At 45.7% G+C, this 16,407-nt stretch overlaps 1 protein-coding gene across 1 annotated transcript in view; it reads right to left on the reverse strand.

Annotated features, from left to right (window-relative positions):
- The window catches only part of LOC119393006 (zinc finger protein 225-like), a 30,537-nt gene extending 16,839 nt beyond the window's left edge, over positions 1 to 13,698 (reverse strand). The window contains 4 exon segments of the mRNA XM_049416079.1: positions 1,402 to 1,607; positions 5,086 to 5,299; positions 5,301 to 5,399; positions 13,077 to 13,698. Of these exon segments, the coding sequence (XP_049272036.1) occupies positions 1,402 to 1,607; positions 5,086 to 5,299; positions 5,301 to 5,399; positions 13,077 to 13,310 (753 nt within the window). The 5' untranslated portion in view covers positions 13,311 to 13,698.
- Between the last annotated feature and the right edge of the window lie 2,709 nt (positions 13,699 to 16,407).

The raw sequence follows: 16,407 nt of genomic DNA on the forward strand, positions 1-16,407 counted from the left end.
AAAGACATACTGCAGTGACCAGACCGGATAAACAGTGCAGAGACCTAATAATAACAATAATATTAGGTGTTTAACGTCCCAAAACCGCGATATGATTATGAGTGACGCCGTGGTGGAGGGCTCCGGAAATTTCGACCACCTGGGGTTCTTTGACGTGCACCTAAATCTAAGTACACGAGCCTCAAACATTTTCGCCACCATCGAAAGTGCAGCCGCCGCGGCCGCGATTCGCTCCCGCGACCTTCAGGTCAGTAGTCGAGCGCAATAACCACTAGACCACCATGGCGGGGCACAGTGCAGAGACCTAGGCAATGTATGTAATGCAAAATGACAGCTAAGAAAGCACTTGTACTAATAATCAAATTATGATTTCATAAATTCGTTGAATAAATGTAGATGGAAGTGAAAAATACGCTACGCGAAAATATTTTCTGTTAGGTAAGCGCTTGCCCTATTAGATCTAGCATCAGTACCAGTGGTGCTAAAGTTTTTAGAATCTTATTTGCATATCAGTTAATTCATTGCATGCAATTCAAACTTACATCCACGAGATCCTTCAAATCGCTGATATGTAAAATCCACGCGACGCAAAGCAACCCCATTCTTGCACGCATCACATTTCGTTCCGGAGCAAGACGCGAGAGAGTCTTCAATAACGGCACTGTAACAACATCAGAATTTGCGCGATATACGCCGCACGCAGTGGAGTACGCGGTGCACGACAGTGGCTAAGAGCAAGTGTCGCGGAATTGGCGCAACAAAGAAAAGAAATCGAGAAAACAAAAGGTACGTGGGCTGGGCGCAGACGTCCGCGTGTTTGTCTTCCTGATCTTTTACCCTTACTCGATGACTCTGGCGTAAAAATAAAATAACGTCACTGCCTTTAGACTTATTCAGATGGCTTAGTGGCACCAGTACCAGCTTCAGAAGAGGAGCCTGGCCAGCAGTTATTGTTTCGCGCGGTTGTGTTGCGATAGAAGTATCTTGTATCTTAAGATACACGATACATTATCGAATGTATCGGAAATACAGATACAGATGCTCGTCTTTCGAGACGTATCGCGATACAGATACAAGATACCCTTAGAGTATCTAAGATAGTATCTAAGATACATATATCTTCGATACTGCCCAGCACTGCATACGGGACTATATATATGTTTGGTGGTACCTTCTGGTAGAGAGCCACCTGTTGTCAAGGGCCGCTGTTAAAGAGACACTAAGATGAAAAGTTATTATAGCCGTCTTTGTAAATTACCCTTCCACAAAGCCAAAAGGTAAAACTTAATGCGCTAAGACGCTTGGTACTTGACAGGCTAAACGGGTAAGCACAGCGGGTGCATAACATACAATTCCCTGTATAGTCAAGGGATTTCGAAGCGGCGTGACTGTCCAGTATACCTGAATGTTCTCGTTGTTGGCCTCCGACGTGGACGGTGACGAAGAGGAACAGGTGGACGTGCACGATATGGAGGCCGGCGTCCGGAGAATGCCTGAAGACGACGACGACGTCGACGACGACGCGCGACACGAGCTCGAAGACGCTGATGACGCCGAAGTCGACGTTGACGGCGACAGCAGGTTCTGAGACAGGTCCAGCGGGAAGTCTGAGCGAGGAATGAGTACTTAAGTTAGGGGGCTCTGTTACGGGGGCTGCCTTTTAACACCCTGAAACAAGGAAAAATTAAGCATACGATAACAACGTAATACTTTCTAACTGATTCAACGCTTATACTTGCGTTCATGTTTCTTATTTCCGTTGTTGCTTTCATGCGCGGCTTCAGCAATATTAGCTTAATTCACGTCTTTCTGCCCCTTCATTTCACTTGCTGCAAATAATTAATCTAGTTAAGTACAAATACGTAAGTGCAGAATCGCGCATACATGCCCAAAATTTAGGGCATGTATGCGAATAGTGAATTTGAGGTTCGACGCGAATCCGAAGCGAATAGTGATTTGGTCGAATAATTTCTAATCGAATAGTTCGAATAGTATTTACCGCATTTTATTTAGAAAAATGAGCATTTTTGTCATGACCCTTGTACAATATTTTTAAGGATTGGAACTAGGTATGAGTGAATGTCACTTTTTTGGTTTGAAATGAAGCAGCCTTGAATAGTATCAAGATTTGAATAGCAGTAGAGTTATTAGTGGTGCAATACGTTACAATTTAAAAATTACTACACTTCGCGCATATAAGCCCATATACCACGCTTTTAAACTTTAAAAAATATGTACATTCAACCTTGAAGTGTGGCTTCGCAGCAGTGCAGATTTCCCTTGGATGGGTTGTTTCACGGCACAGCAACAAAACGCTGCAGTGAAACCACTTTTACAGGTGTTATGTGCGGTGAAATGCATAGATATATTCGTAAAGTTGAAAGTTGGGCGAGGTGGTTATAGTTCATGTTTACGTGGGAAGCAGCGCACCTAGACAAGGCACGACAAGGAACGAAGCGGTCGTCCTGTCTTTCTTCGTTCTTTGTCGTGCCTTGTCTAAGTGCGCTGCTTCCCACGTAAACATATATTCGTTCATTTCAAATACTTCGAAATTTCTAATAATCTAAATTCGTATCGAAGCGAATTCGAATACTGTAATATTCGTTCGAATATTCGAAACGCCCGAATATTCGCCCATCCTTACGTAACTACCCATTGCTTAATGCGTATAATTCAAACAAGGTTTCGCATGTAGAAACCTTAGAACTTGTGTAGACTTTTTTTCTGGCCATGGAGATTTTGCGTGCACGAAACGCAATAAAATTTTAATTCAGTGAAAACTGCTGTGTGTGCCCTCCGGTAATACTGCAAAGACCTACTGACACACTGATTAATCAGTTATCCATTAATTTCTTCTGCTATTTACAATTGAAAACTCGCTCCAATTTGTAACAACGCTGCTATATTCTACACATCAAGTGTTTCGTGTTTGAGTAAGAATATTTAGGTATGACGCTCAGCGTGGCTCCAACGATATGCTTCGTGCAATTCCGGGACATGCGATGGATTACTTCAAGCACCACATGTAAGTCCGAATGGTACGATCTTAAAATCATTACTTCTTTATACACGCGCGGAAAGGCACGCTTGTAATTTTAGTCCCTGCTTTGTCACTACTAATTCAGCGCTTGCCCTGTGCGTCAGTGTTCTCCCCGTGTCCTTCGTTAAATCCACGCAATCCAGTATTTATCAACCCCCATGATGGGCGTAATATTGTGTGATACGTCTTCACTGCCAAATTGCATTGACTTTATATGCAAAACTTAAGTACTGATGCTATTCCTGCATTTTCACTTGGGAATATTTTGAGTGGCACTGCCAACGAGTAAGACTCTTGTTTCTATTTCAAGCACCTTCGGTCGAGCACTACGCTTCCGGTTTTCCGAATATTCAGAAAATTCGTTTTAAAAAATCAAACTAGTACGAAATAGATGGTTCTGGCTCTAGTTAAGAATTATATTGCATAAATATTGCCACGCGCGCTTCTTTTTCTATTTCTACGTAACCGGCACGTTACGCCTGCAACCACTGTCTTATGCAGGTTGCGCCGGAATGTTTCAGAACGTTGCCGACAATTTTTTGGGATCGTCCGATAACTATGCGCGCACAACACGAACGATAGAGTTGATTCTGGAACTAACGTGGCCACCAACGATGCTACATGTAATGCCAACCCGCCTTACCACCGATCAGATCACCGGCGACCGACGTCTCTGCTTGAAGCTTTCCCTGCATTTTGAGTGTCGCTGCTATTACTGGGCACAAGTTCGCTCAATAAAACGTCTTATCTTTGTCGGCTGCATTTCGCTTTCCTCACCGTCAGAACCGCGTCACAATATGACATCAGAACATAAGTTTACTTAAGATAAGGGCAATCTAACTCTCAGGATAATTAATGAAAATTATTTGAATGAGTTCATAGAAAGAGCAGACGCTTTTCTTATGAGCAGCTGAGATCGTTGTGGCACTTGGCGGTGCAGATCTCAACCACGCGCTTCTTTCTACGTGGCCTCTAAAATCCGCTTCGGTGGCGTGCGAACCACGAAGTTAACCCACGAAATACACCAGGGCACACTAACGCCGACATGCGCGTGCCACTATCAGACACTTAAGTCGCTTTCAGATTTTATTTGTAACGTTGGTAGTTTCGCACTAACTATAACCCTCGTAACTCCGTATCTTATTCACTCAAAAACATACCACATTTACACGATTGTAAGTCGACTCGAATGTAGGTCGACCCCCCCTAGAATAGCTCGGCAAGATAAAAAAATCGCGAGTGCATTTCATCGAGAGAGAGACAGAACAACTTTATGAAAATGCCTGCAGAGATGATTAGGCTCCCTCCACGCAGGGAGGACGAGCTTTCATCAAGGATATTTATTTACGATAACGCTGAAAAAACCCTCGAATTCCGGTGTGCAAAGGTAGCTTCACGGCAGCGCTGTAAAGTATGCAGAAAAGCTAGCTTCGCAGCAAATCATTTTTAGAAAATTTTCTGCGAACCATTGCTGAGGGTGCGGGTTATACACGAGAAAATATGGTATATGTTGCAGGTAGAGCCGGAATGTAAATGTAATGTCTTAACCATGCCACAGCGTGCCTGATTTCTCGTTTGTTTCAGTTTCAGTAGTAAGTCGACCTTGCAACCACTAGCTTCGGTTTCGATTGTAAGTCGACCCCACAACTTCGGATTTCAAATTTAGATTATATTGGCCAACCTACAATCGTGTAAATACGGTACTTCTTCCCTCTTTCACCGACAGCGTCAGTCTAATCCACCACCGCCCTGGATCTCTCTCCCATTTCCTAAACAACTTTCTTTCTTCTCTTACTCTTTTGCCCGCATTCACAAAAGTACGCACACTTACTATAAACGATGTGCTATTCTTGTATTCTATTCCTACTGCAACGCCGGGCAGTGAAAAGAGCTGGAGTTGGGCATCAGACACCGCCTGAACGTCACCTCTCGGTGAAAAATCAAATTTCACTAAATAAAGTTGTCTCTCTCTTATTAAGGTTCTCTTAGAATGAAAGCTTCCTTGAGTAATACGTGTAGATGAGGAAGGCTTTTGCAACCGTAACCTTGCAGAGTCCTCTGGAACAGGCGGCGCTCCAGTCCTACGGCCGCCTTGGGCGTCGAGGTGGTGATGATGTGGTGCACCTCTTCGGCAGAGTCGTTGAAGAAGGCCACCAGTTCGGTGTTCGGCTGCACGGGCCTCAGCACGCGGTACAGCACGGGCGCCTGCCTCTGCTGCGGCGAAGTGCGACTGGCCACCAGGTTGACGCGAGGACGAAAGCCGCTTGGCGATCCGCACGAAGCGCACCCAGTTGCAGTGGCGCACCTGGCGTTCCTCCACCTCGCGGATCTCGTCGTAGCAGCCCAGCGAGTGGCGAACCTGTATACACAGTTATACACACGTCGCACTTGTAATATGTGCTTGGGGCCAATTCCGGTGGTGTCTGTTCAAATCCGAGCGAAATTTATAAACGCCGTTGAAGGAAATGAAGAGCCTTATAAGTGAGCACCCGGAGCTTTGCGTTCGCAAGCGCCAATCGACAATGCGCGTGCGTTAAAAGCAAGCCACTCCTTTGGTTAGTGTTTCGGACCTTATTTTTGTTTTGTAAGTACCCTAGAAAATGAAAGCCTGCGTACCTAGCTTTAAATCTCCCGAATGCCTTCCTTATTTCTGAACGTCTGCCTATGGTGTTCTGACAAACTCACACGACAAAATATCACTTGGCAGTGCACGGAGAAGCCTGTACATATTAATAGCCCGCACATATTATCACAGCCAATTATGGTAAACTGGCAGTGAGGGGCATGGCCCGCGGACGAGAGAAAGGAGGGCCAGTCGGCCCTCCTGGATCAAGTACGGCGAGCCGGTCGTGCCAGTAGAGCCCTGGACTAAGGGCCCAGCCATCATCGCCTAATTTTCTTTCACAGTAGAGAGAGAGAAATAGAATGAAAAGGAAGAGGTTACAGCGAATCTGTACATGGCTAGGAGGTGGGAAAATGTGGCGGTCCGTGACTGAGCAGAAACTATAACGAAGAAGCAATGCTAGCATGCGCTACCGCGAAGGGTCTCCGCACTCGAATTAGTTTCTCTTCAGGTTCTGTCAGCATATATAACTAGGGATGATACCCGCCGCAGCATGAATCACTATTCATAAAATCATTTAGCTGTTCTTAATATCCCCTAAGCGAACTTCACCAAAGGCAAATTTAGAGGAACGCATCTCCTAAACGTGGCGATGGAGAAATCAAAAGCTATAACAGAAGAGATTTCGATAGATTCCAGATCGTAATAAACACCGGGACAGCACGTTTCAGCTACGCTGGTAAACAATCTGTACGCAGCGCTTAGGCAGGGTTCTTTTTAAATAAAGTTTGTTTCCTTCATTCATTCATTCATTCACTGGCCTCCCAACCCACATTTTGTAAACGGTAAGAGATCCGATTTCTCACAAAATAAATGGCCGATACCGAAGGCAATGCATTCTAACAGTCCCTCTCACCATAGGCGTGCGCAGGGGTGGGGGGCAGGAGGGCGCCCACCCCCCTAGCCATGAGAGGGGGGGGGGGGCGCTATGTCTGACCCATAGCTTGACTAAGTAGGGATGAATTTTCGCACCTCCCCCCCCCCCCCCCCCCCCCCCCCGATGGGGAACACTGCGCGCGCTAATTCGACAGGGACAAAGAGGACAAGAAGCAAAAAACACGACACTCGCTACACTCGCAACTAATTTTATTTCAGAAGCAGCACTTCATATATGCCCTATGCCTCTCACATATATGCCCTATGCGCCTATGCCTCTCACAAAGTCACATGGCTTCAGTAATGCTTTCATTTGGGCCAGTTGCGCCCGTCCTGTGTACGTCTCTTCTGTTGTCCGTGTTTTTAGCAAAGCCATGAATCAAGTTTCATATGGCTTCAACGACCGTTTTGACTCGCATACTACCCAGAACTCGTTAACACTTGCTAATGTTGGCTAAATTACGGCTGATACTGACTCACCTTGTCTATGCGCTATTACCCTAACATTGTCTTCGATTTCTATCCACTAGTTGAGTTGTCTGCCATTTTTTATGAGACAACCGTTGCTTCGATGGAAGGGCAATTGTTATATTATAGGAAAAGTTAATCTCTAAAGACTACAACAGCAGAATCTTGATTAATGAGGTGACATTTGTTACAAAAATTGCTGCAAATCCTAAGTTAACTAGTAGAAGCACTAAACTGAGAAATTTGTAGCTCTGCAACAAAAACAGAAATTATAGTTCTGAGAGCTGCATCTGTTATTCCAGCTATGGAGCGGACAAGTCTGGCATAAATTTACAGCTCTTACGCAAGTTTGTCAGAATGTTTTGCAATGATTTCGCTAAAGTCTTACCCATAAATTTTTTAATGAATGTACAATATCTCAGTCTTGTCACTCCTATGTGTATTGTTAAGTGCCGTTTTCAGAAGTATGCTGAATTTGTTTTCCATTGCTGGAGTGGCATTGGAAACTTCATAGTTTCTTTTTTGAAGGTTTCCAAGTTTCTGCGTCTTCTATTAAACATTTCACTGCCCGAAATTTAAAAAAAGTTCCGCTCCAACAGTTCTAGTTTCTTTTTATTTCGAATTCAGTGAACCTCATCAAGTCCGTTGAGGTAATTTAAATAAAAGAGTTTCGAGTCATCATGTATCCAGATTGCCGCGCTCAAGCTAAATCTCTCTTCTCAAAAAGCGAAGTATTCGCTTTCTTGATTATTGTCATAACGATTATACTGATACTTGATGTGCGTTGGAATTGGGTGTGTGCGTTGGAATTGCGTGTGTCCGTACCCTAAAAAGCGCAATAGTGGAACTTCCGGTCGACGACACACGCGAGAGAGTCACGTGACCCGAGGAGAAATGTCACGTGTGACGTATCTGGAGCGGCACATCGCTGTCCACTCTGGTTCTGGCGGTAGTGATGCTGGCAACATAGTGAGAACTTCGAAGGGGCACGGCGTAGGTTAAACTGGCCCCCCAGTGACGCGCGCCAACCACTGACACTGGCAAAAAAGGAGATTATTGCATATCATTTCTGCGCAATCCCGCAAGGTAGCGGAATTGTTAAGAAAGGGAATTAGATATCATTGTGGATTCGTGCCTCAAACTGGAGGCTGTCAATTTCCTTCTCAAAAAAAGAGACACTAATGCAATGCCAATCATCAATGACTATCAATCAGGTGATAGAGAAATGCGCGAAAACCCCGATACGTAGCCTTATTCATAGATTACGAGAAAGCATTTGATTCGGTCTAAACCTCAGCAGTAATGCAGGTATTACGGAATGGGAGTGTAGAGGAACCATATATAAAAATAGTGCAAAACATCCGCAGCAGCTCAATAGCCACCATGGTCCTCCATAATGAAAGGGACAAAATTCCAACAAGGGCGTAAGGCAGGGAGATACGCTCTCCCGAAGGCTATTCACCCCGTGCTTACTTTTCGGGGCTCTAGATACAGAACAGTTCGAGATAAGAGTTTGTGGAGAGTACCTTAGTGACCTGCGATCCGCTGATGAGATTGCCTTCATGAGTAACTCAGGGGACGAACTTCGAAGCATGATTACTGAATCGGACAGGCAAGGCAGAATTGTGCGTCTAAAATTTAATATGTAAAATTAAAGCAATGTTTAACAATCTCCTAGCAGTACGCGCTCCTGTTATGTTCTTCTGTTATGTTACTCCTGTTATGTTACTCCTGTTCATGGGTCAGCAAACTTACTCATTAATCGAGTCACTCAGAATCAGCAGATCGGGCCGTGAGTCAGAGTCTGAGTGAGTCCGGATCAGTAATATTTTGGTGAGCTTGAGTCCGAATGAGTCCGGTTGAGGAAAGTTTTAGTGAGTCTGAGTCTGAGTGAGTCCGGTTGAGAAAAACTTTGGTGAGACTGAGTCCGAGTGAACCCTAAGCGCAAATTGTATTTCTTGAGTGATTCTGGGTGAGCTCCATATTTTATTGCTGACCTGTGGTCCTATCTGCTCATATTAAGCATTACTATCAGCCTTATATCGGCTTACGTTTATACTTAAGTCTATTCGCACATATCTCAACACACCAGCGTTCATGCGCTACTTCAGTATATTTATTGATCAGAAATGTGAGATGGGGGGGGGGGGGGGAGCGGTGCCATGACCTCCCCCCGCAGACTCTTTCACGGGAAGTTCTTGATGAAAATATCTCGTGTGAGTCGCGTATTTTATAAAAATGTCCTTACTGGATCGAAACCACTGATAACTCGTATTGCAAGGTAAAAGTTCAAAAGGCGTATCGTAGAGCCCCGATTTATGCGAGATATTGGCGTTAAAGAGCATTGACACCATGATCGAAAAAGCTGATTTCACGCTAAAAGACTCATGAGTCGACTCACTCAGGCTCACTCAGACTCAGCTCAAGCCGTGAGTCTGAGTCTGAGTGAGTCCGGCTGAGTAATATGTTGGCAAGTTTGAGTCTAAGTGAGTCCGGTTGAGAAACGTTTATTGAGTCTGAGTCCGAGAGAGTATGGTTGAGGAAACTTTTGGTGAGTCTGAGTTCGACTGAGCCCTCAGAGCAAAATATATTTTTGAGTGAGTCTGAGTGAGCTCCAATGTATTTGACGACCTATGCTCCTGTTATGTTCTCAAGCAACGACTCATTTGTTGTCCACTAAAGAACTTGTTTGGAAAGCTCTACATCCTCATATTTATTAAGGAAGTATTGACACGATTTTGAGGCGTCGCAAAAGGGACATTTTTCGCTTCCTTGGCATGCACTGTTAACGCTCTCCACACACCGGAGCCAGAAAATGCGTATAAAATATTTTACTTTGATTTTAAAGTTTTCGTCGCCCAGCATCTGCAAGCCAACCCCACCGCAATGGAAATTATCATGACGAGTCAACGCAGTTCACAGGGTTTGCGAACTCTTAGTCCTACATACAACCTGAATCGAAGAAATCGGTGTCGGAGTCACTGGGTGATAATTCATTTATCATTGTATACGTGCGCCACGTGCGACCGACAGCAGATGACAGAGCTGCTGCTCGCACGTCGCGAGTTCTTGTCTCCCCGTGATGTCAGACTGTGTTTACACGTCAATGTGAAACCGGCCCCTCGATATCGAAACCGAAAGTTTTGTTTTAAGGTAGCGGTATTGAAAATGTATTCAATGCATCCTCGGACACCACGATACTGTTTTCGGGGTTCCCGAGACACCAATGTCTTCATTTAGAGCAACAATCCGAAAATAATTAAAATTGGTGTCAGTACTCCTTTAACAGTGTAGTTGTTCTAGGGCTGGGCCTGACGACAGATGAGTGTCCGCGCCGCATGTTACGCTTCGGTTCCCAGATACAACCACAGATGGCGTAACTGCCTCAGTCACGGGGAAGGGCAGCTCGAGCGTGAATATGGCCTAAAGTCACTGCTGCCGGGGCGGGTATGGCAGGGGCCGCCACACGTCATTTTCCGTGCGTCTCTACTCTACAAATAACTCGATCAGAGATACCCACACAAACTCACGAAACATCGCAGAAAATCATAAGGGAAACACAAGAGAACCGCTGCTTCTGCAAATTTCACACTGGGGGGAAACTAGATTTTTTTTCTGTCCTACTCCAGTGGTTCTCAAATGGGGGTCTGCGAAACCCATTCTCAAAAAAAAAAAAAGAGAGAGAGAGAGAGAGAGAAAGAGCCTATTGGAGGTCCACTATGTCCCGTGAAAGGGTCCCTTCTTTTTTTTTCTGTAGGCTTCCCACGTAACTTCGTTACATTGCGGCGGAGCTGACTTGTGTTTTTCCTTCTGCATGAGACGGCTGTAAAGCTTTTATGGCAGTTTTCTATAACGTATGAACGCCAGCATACTTTTTCTAGGCTTGCATATTTGAAGAGCAAACATATCAAGAAACAGCTTGAATGTGGCTGCAGGTCGCACAACTTATTGACTATCTGTTGAGATCGAATTGGCGTGGCGCTTTAGTTTGACTATTCTTTGCCAGGCAGAAATAGAATGCATCTATTTCACGCTACATGTCGTGTTAATTTATGACCCCCCCCCCTTTTTTTTTCTTCTCACGGCCAGGAGTCCCTCATCACTTCCACCGGTCCGCAAGGCGTCCCCGAAGCATCCATGGCTAAGAATCACTGCCCTACACTCTCTCTCCTCACCGGCTAAGGTGTCTGACTGCTAAGCCAGAGGAAGCGGTTTCGGTTCCCAGCCATGGCGGCTGCATTTTGATGAGGGCTAAGTTCGAAAACACCCGTATACTTAGATTTAGGAGCACGTTAAAGAGCCACAGGTGGTCAAAATTAATCTAGAATCATCCACAATGGCCTGCCTCATAACCGTATCGTGCTTTTGGCACGTAAAACTCCATAAATTGATTCATCTCTCCTCATAGAGCAACACTTACTCCCCGAATTCATTCCCGTCGCGATACTTTCAAAATCAGGCCGCACAAATCATTGCTTTTAACAGTCGTTGTCTTGTTTGTTCGTTCTCTCGACATACAACTCTCGAAATTAAACAAGTAGTCCAGAGTACCTTACTCCACAATTCTTAATTCTTCAATAGAACCTTACCAATAGCTAATATTCAGTTATGTCAGTTTCCGCACATCTCTGCTGTAGCGAATTTTGAATACGCAGAGATGTGCGGTTCCTATTATGAGTACGCCGAATAACTTTCAGCTACCTAAACCAAGAAACCGTAAGCTTACCGTCTTGTTCACTTCAACTTAATTGCAGAATATATTAGCCAATAATCTTATAATGAACATTGTGTCGTTAGTATACTTTATTTCTTCGTTAGTAAATTCACAACATTGATTTAAGCTTGATTTCGTAAGCTCGATTTCGTATTATTATGTAGTTTTTGGCTTTTGTGCTTCTGTAGCACGATGTTCTGTAGCTATGTTTCACCGTTTGATCGCATTCACATAGGCACACAGGGTATGTGAATGCACACATACACAGCAGCAGAATAAGCGCAAATAACTTTTTTTATGCGTGTGTGTGAGTCTGACGCGATTTAGTGAACACCACTGTCAGTCTGGACACGAAATAGTCTAGACGCATCCATCTGCCTAAAACAGAAAAGCGACAGAAGAAAGACCAGCAAGCAAGCACTCAACGCACTCCAACCAGATGTCTACTGCGCCATGCTTCTTCAGCAGAAATAAAACAGGCGCTCAGAGGATCACTAAACAAAGTACGTCGCAGTGTATTGGCACACTGCTCCTATCACCAAAAGATGCATTCCTACCGCGACAGAAGTCTTGTGCCAAAACAAGACGCACAAACGGGAAACAGGTGGCGATGCTGTTTTGAAGTTCGCGGGCCAGCTAGCCTTCGCGTCATAGGTTTTATCGGCCTAAAGATCTTTATAGCTTATTTCACTAATTTTCTTCTTTTTTTTTTCAGGTGAAGGGCTATATTATATCCTAATACAGCCCAAAGATTAAACTTCGTATGTTTCTAGAACTTTTAATGCATTACAACGACGTATTAACGTTTAGGGAGCACTGGAATCTGTGACGTCAAGTTGACATACACCGGGGCTGCGTTTGTGCGCGAAATACGAAGTGTAAAACTTCAGGCCGTGAATACCTCTTCAACAACTTACTGCGAAATTAGAAAAAAAAAAAGAGTTGATGGACTATTAGAACACCGTAAAGTAATTTAGTGTTGCTCTTTCGCAGAATATTTTGAGTGCGAAGATGCCAGTGAAGATGCGGAGAGTACCTTTAAAAGCTGTTCGGGTTAACTATGTGAATGAGTGTACATGCGTAATAAGTGCTGGGGTTTTACGTCACAAAACCACGATATGATTATGAGGGACGCCGCAGTGGAGGGCTCCGAAAATTTCGACAATTGGCGTACTTTAACGTGCACCTAATTCTAAGCATACGGGCCTCTAGCATTTTGCATCCATCGAAATGCGGCCTCCTCGGCCGGTATTCGGTCCCGCGACCTTAGGGTGAGCAGTCAAGCACCCTAACCACTAGACCACCGCGGTGGATATAGGTGTACATGCATGCAAGTTGTAGGTGCGCTTACGTACGTCATTGTCATCCAAAAGGCTGTACACTTCCAGTCGATCGAGGCGCACCGAACCTTCGGCGGGAGAGAATATCTTGCCGACGGGAATGGCCTGGTTGGCCCACAGTCGCACTTTCATGTCGTACGGGTGAGTCTTGGACGTGGCCTCGTCCTCGTCGCTGTCCAGCTTCGAAGAGTCCTCCGTAGTGCTCAGCACCAGGCTGAACTCCGGTGGTATGAGCACGCACGTTTCCATGACGACGGGATCCTCCTCCAAGGCGAGTGTGGCTCACGCAGCTCAAACAACCGCGGCACGAAACTCGAAGCACGTCTTCCATTGTCTCATGGCCCCACGCGGAAGGACGGCGTCATCTTTTCGTCACTGCTATTCGTCGAGTACAATTTGCTCTCACAGAGTCATAATAACGTGTTCTGGTGTGCAGGCGATTCCTGAGCAAAATGTAGCAAAATGTGTCTCCTCGGTAGAGCCGAAGGAGGATTCCCTTGAGTGGCAGACTCTCAAAGGCAGGCGACACTGGCACACAACGTATATTCTTAACACAGTGGCAGCCCCATTTAGAGGAATACAGTGCAACCGTTGAGAACTAGTAGTGCCCGAGGTTCCCTAAAACTCGCAATACCCTTCTTCGTCCCAGTTCTTTTAGGATGGACAAACACAGTTCTCGCATCGCATGTCCTATTAAAGTATTGACGAAGGGTAAGCAAGGCTGTGTAGACAGACGTTCGGGTTCAGTGCACGAAGTGGGAAAGACGCTGGCACGTGAGTGAAAGGGTTCTGTCGTAGCACGAAACGTCCCACGGTGACGAAAGGGGGTAAGTACGTATACCAAGCTCGAAGACTAGACACAGGCGGCTGACAGGGCGCGCAAGAAACATCCAAGTGAAAAGCAAATGCCGAGTAAGGAGGCTCTATTTTCGCACTATGAGCTGGAAGACGAGCCTCGAGGAGAGACACTCCAGCCGACTGAGCACCGGCCGAATGTGTCCGCGGGCGAAAGGTGCCGAAACGAAAGCGGTGCTGCAGGGTACGTGGGCCACGGAGTCATCTAGAGAGCAGCCGGCCGCTGCAGCCGAGGATGCCACTCCGGCCGCCTGCTCGGATGTGGGGAGGGCAGTTAAGTGATGGTGATGCTGATGCATGGCCCAGGGGCAGGTGATTGGCTGGCGGGTTCTTCTTCCACGAGAGCTTCCTCCGAAGCCACTCACGGAAGGGCGAGAGAGTGTTGTGCCCGGCAGGGGCAGTGGAAGAGGAGGTGCCGCCTTCCTCTCCTCGTCGCTACCTCCTCGACGGTAAAAGAAGGCCCGCGCCGCGCAAACGGATGACACCCGGCGAAGCGAAGGGGAAAGCCCCGGGCACGTGGCCTCACTGACGAGAAGAGACAGTAGGCTTGCTAAGCGTGGCGTTGCGCGACGGTAATCATTTAAGCGTGAATGTGTATCTAGAGGAGGCGTTGGTGTATCAGGAAACAGGCAGGGCCCTGCCGAGATGGAATTAGTATATGCACTTGGCAGGGGGATCGCTATACGCCAGCTGTTGCGCTCGTCGTGTTTGAAATGAAGGACTTCTCCATTCAACAGGCGAGAATGAAATGTTAATGGGCGCAGAACGACCGTTTAAAAACCACACCAGTTACGCACGTCGAGGGTATACATATGACAATCACGTGGCTTTAACTCCAGCAGCCCAGTACATCAGTGTTACATTTTTTTCTCAGTTTCTTGCTCTCTCTCTAAAACATTCATCAATAGTGCCCTGCGCTTTATCCGGTCGTTCGTTCTTCGCAGACTGTTTCCCCTGGTTGTTTATCCCGAATTTTTTAAAGCCGGAGGAGTGGTCCTCATTTTCGGGGGATGGCCACCCTAGTTGTTAGTATAGAATAAAAAAGACGATATCTTGAACTCGGCATGTTCAACTTCAAAATTCCTCGTTTTAGCAAAGCCCACGAAGGTTTCGGGCGCACATGTACTACGCGCGGACGCAGTTAATAATCAGCGCTCTGTCCTGTATATCTTTCTTTCTTTTGTGGTTAACCAAGACCACAAAAGTAGTCCAGTCAGCTCTCTTCGGGAATTCTTTGTCATTACTTCTAATTTTCCTGTCATCGCTGAGCCATCATCCTCGTCAAAATTCTTTTATACGCTATTGTTTCCCAAAATTTCCCAAGAACGTTACGTCGGCTTCGAAAGGGAAGATTTTGAGACGACCGATAACTGTTTTACCGACCGTTCCTGCGTCTGGTCGGTATCTCCTGCTTCAGCAATTAGGCAGCGGTGGCTACAGTTTGCGCCAATTCGTCCTTGGCTCTTCGGCCATCTCCCCAAGCGTTCTCAGAAAACTTATATACGTTCCGAGACGGACGTGAAAGTGGTGTTAAGCTGCATTTACAAATTACACCACTGGTGCACCATGAACTGTAATCCAGCCCGAATGAAGTGGTGGTGAGCCAGGAATGCAGGCGTGCACGTATATTCGAAGCTTCAAAAAAAAAAAAAAAGAGACATGCATCTCCACGAAGTGAATCATGACGAGTGGGCGAAGCTTTGGGTATCGTATGGGGGAGTAACCGTACGTTACCTGAGCGTTGCCCAATATAATGTACATTGAGTGACCTAAAGTGACAGTGAGAGTCGACTACAAAGCTAGGTCCTAAGGTTCATAATGTCTACGTTGAAGTCGCCGACTAGTATAAAGGGTTTGTGCTTGTAGGTGTTCTATATTGTTCTGTCACAACTATGATTGATGTTCGTCTATTGTAAACGTTTTTTTTTTAATTCATATACACACATCTATATGTTTCGACTATAGCAACGGTTTCCTATATACCGTGATAGCGGACAGTGAGAGTCGACGACAAAGCTTGGTCCTGAGGTCCATAATGTGTACGTTGAAGTCGCAGACTAGTATAAAGAGTTTGTACTTGCAGGTGTTTTGTATTGTTTTGTCACAATTATGATTGATATTAGTCCATTGTTAAACCTGATGTTACGATTTTACGCGATGCTGTGCCATGCGCACGGACGCCAAACGGATGGACAAGCTTCGGCCTTAAGGTGCTTCGCCCCTAATAGCTGACCGAGTATTGCACTGTTCGTAAGTACAAACATTTTTCGAGTACAGTCTTGAATATCTCATGTCGAAAGATCTGCACCATCACGCGTAAAACAGCGGCGGAATAGCAATAAATTTCATCCTGGCAGCCACAGTGAGGCTTTATGAAACACGGACGTCAGGTTTCATCGCTGTGCGAAAGAGACTTCCCCCGCTCAGCCACTATCATTAGCTGTGATTAATGGGTCTTAAGTAAGTGAACGGACTGCTTGTTTGTTTTTAT

Source organism: Rhipicephalus sanguineus, chromosome 5 (genome assembly GCF_013339695.2).
Source record: "Rhipicephalus sanguineus isolate Rsan-2018 chromosome 5, BIME_Rsan_1.4, whole genome shotgun sequence".
NCBI lineage: Eukaryota > Metazoa > Arthropoda > Arachnida > Ixodida > Ixodidae > Rhipicephalus > Rhipicephalus sanguineus.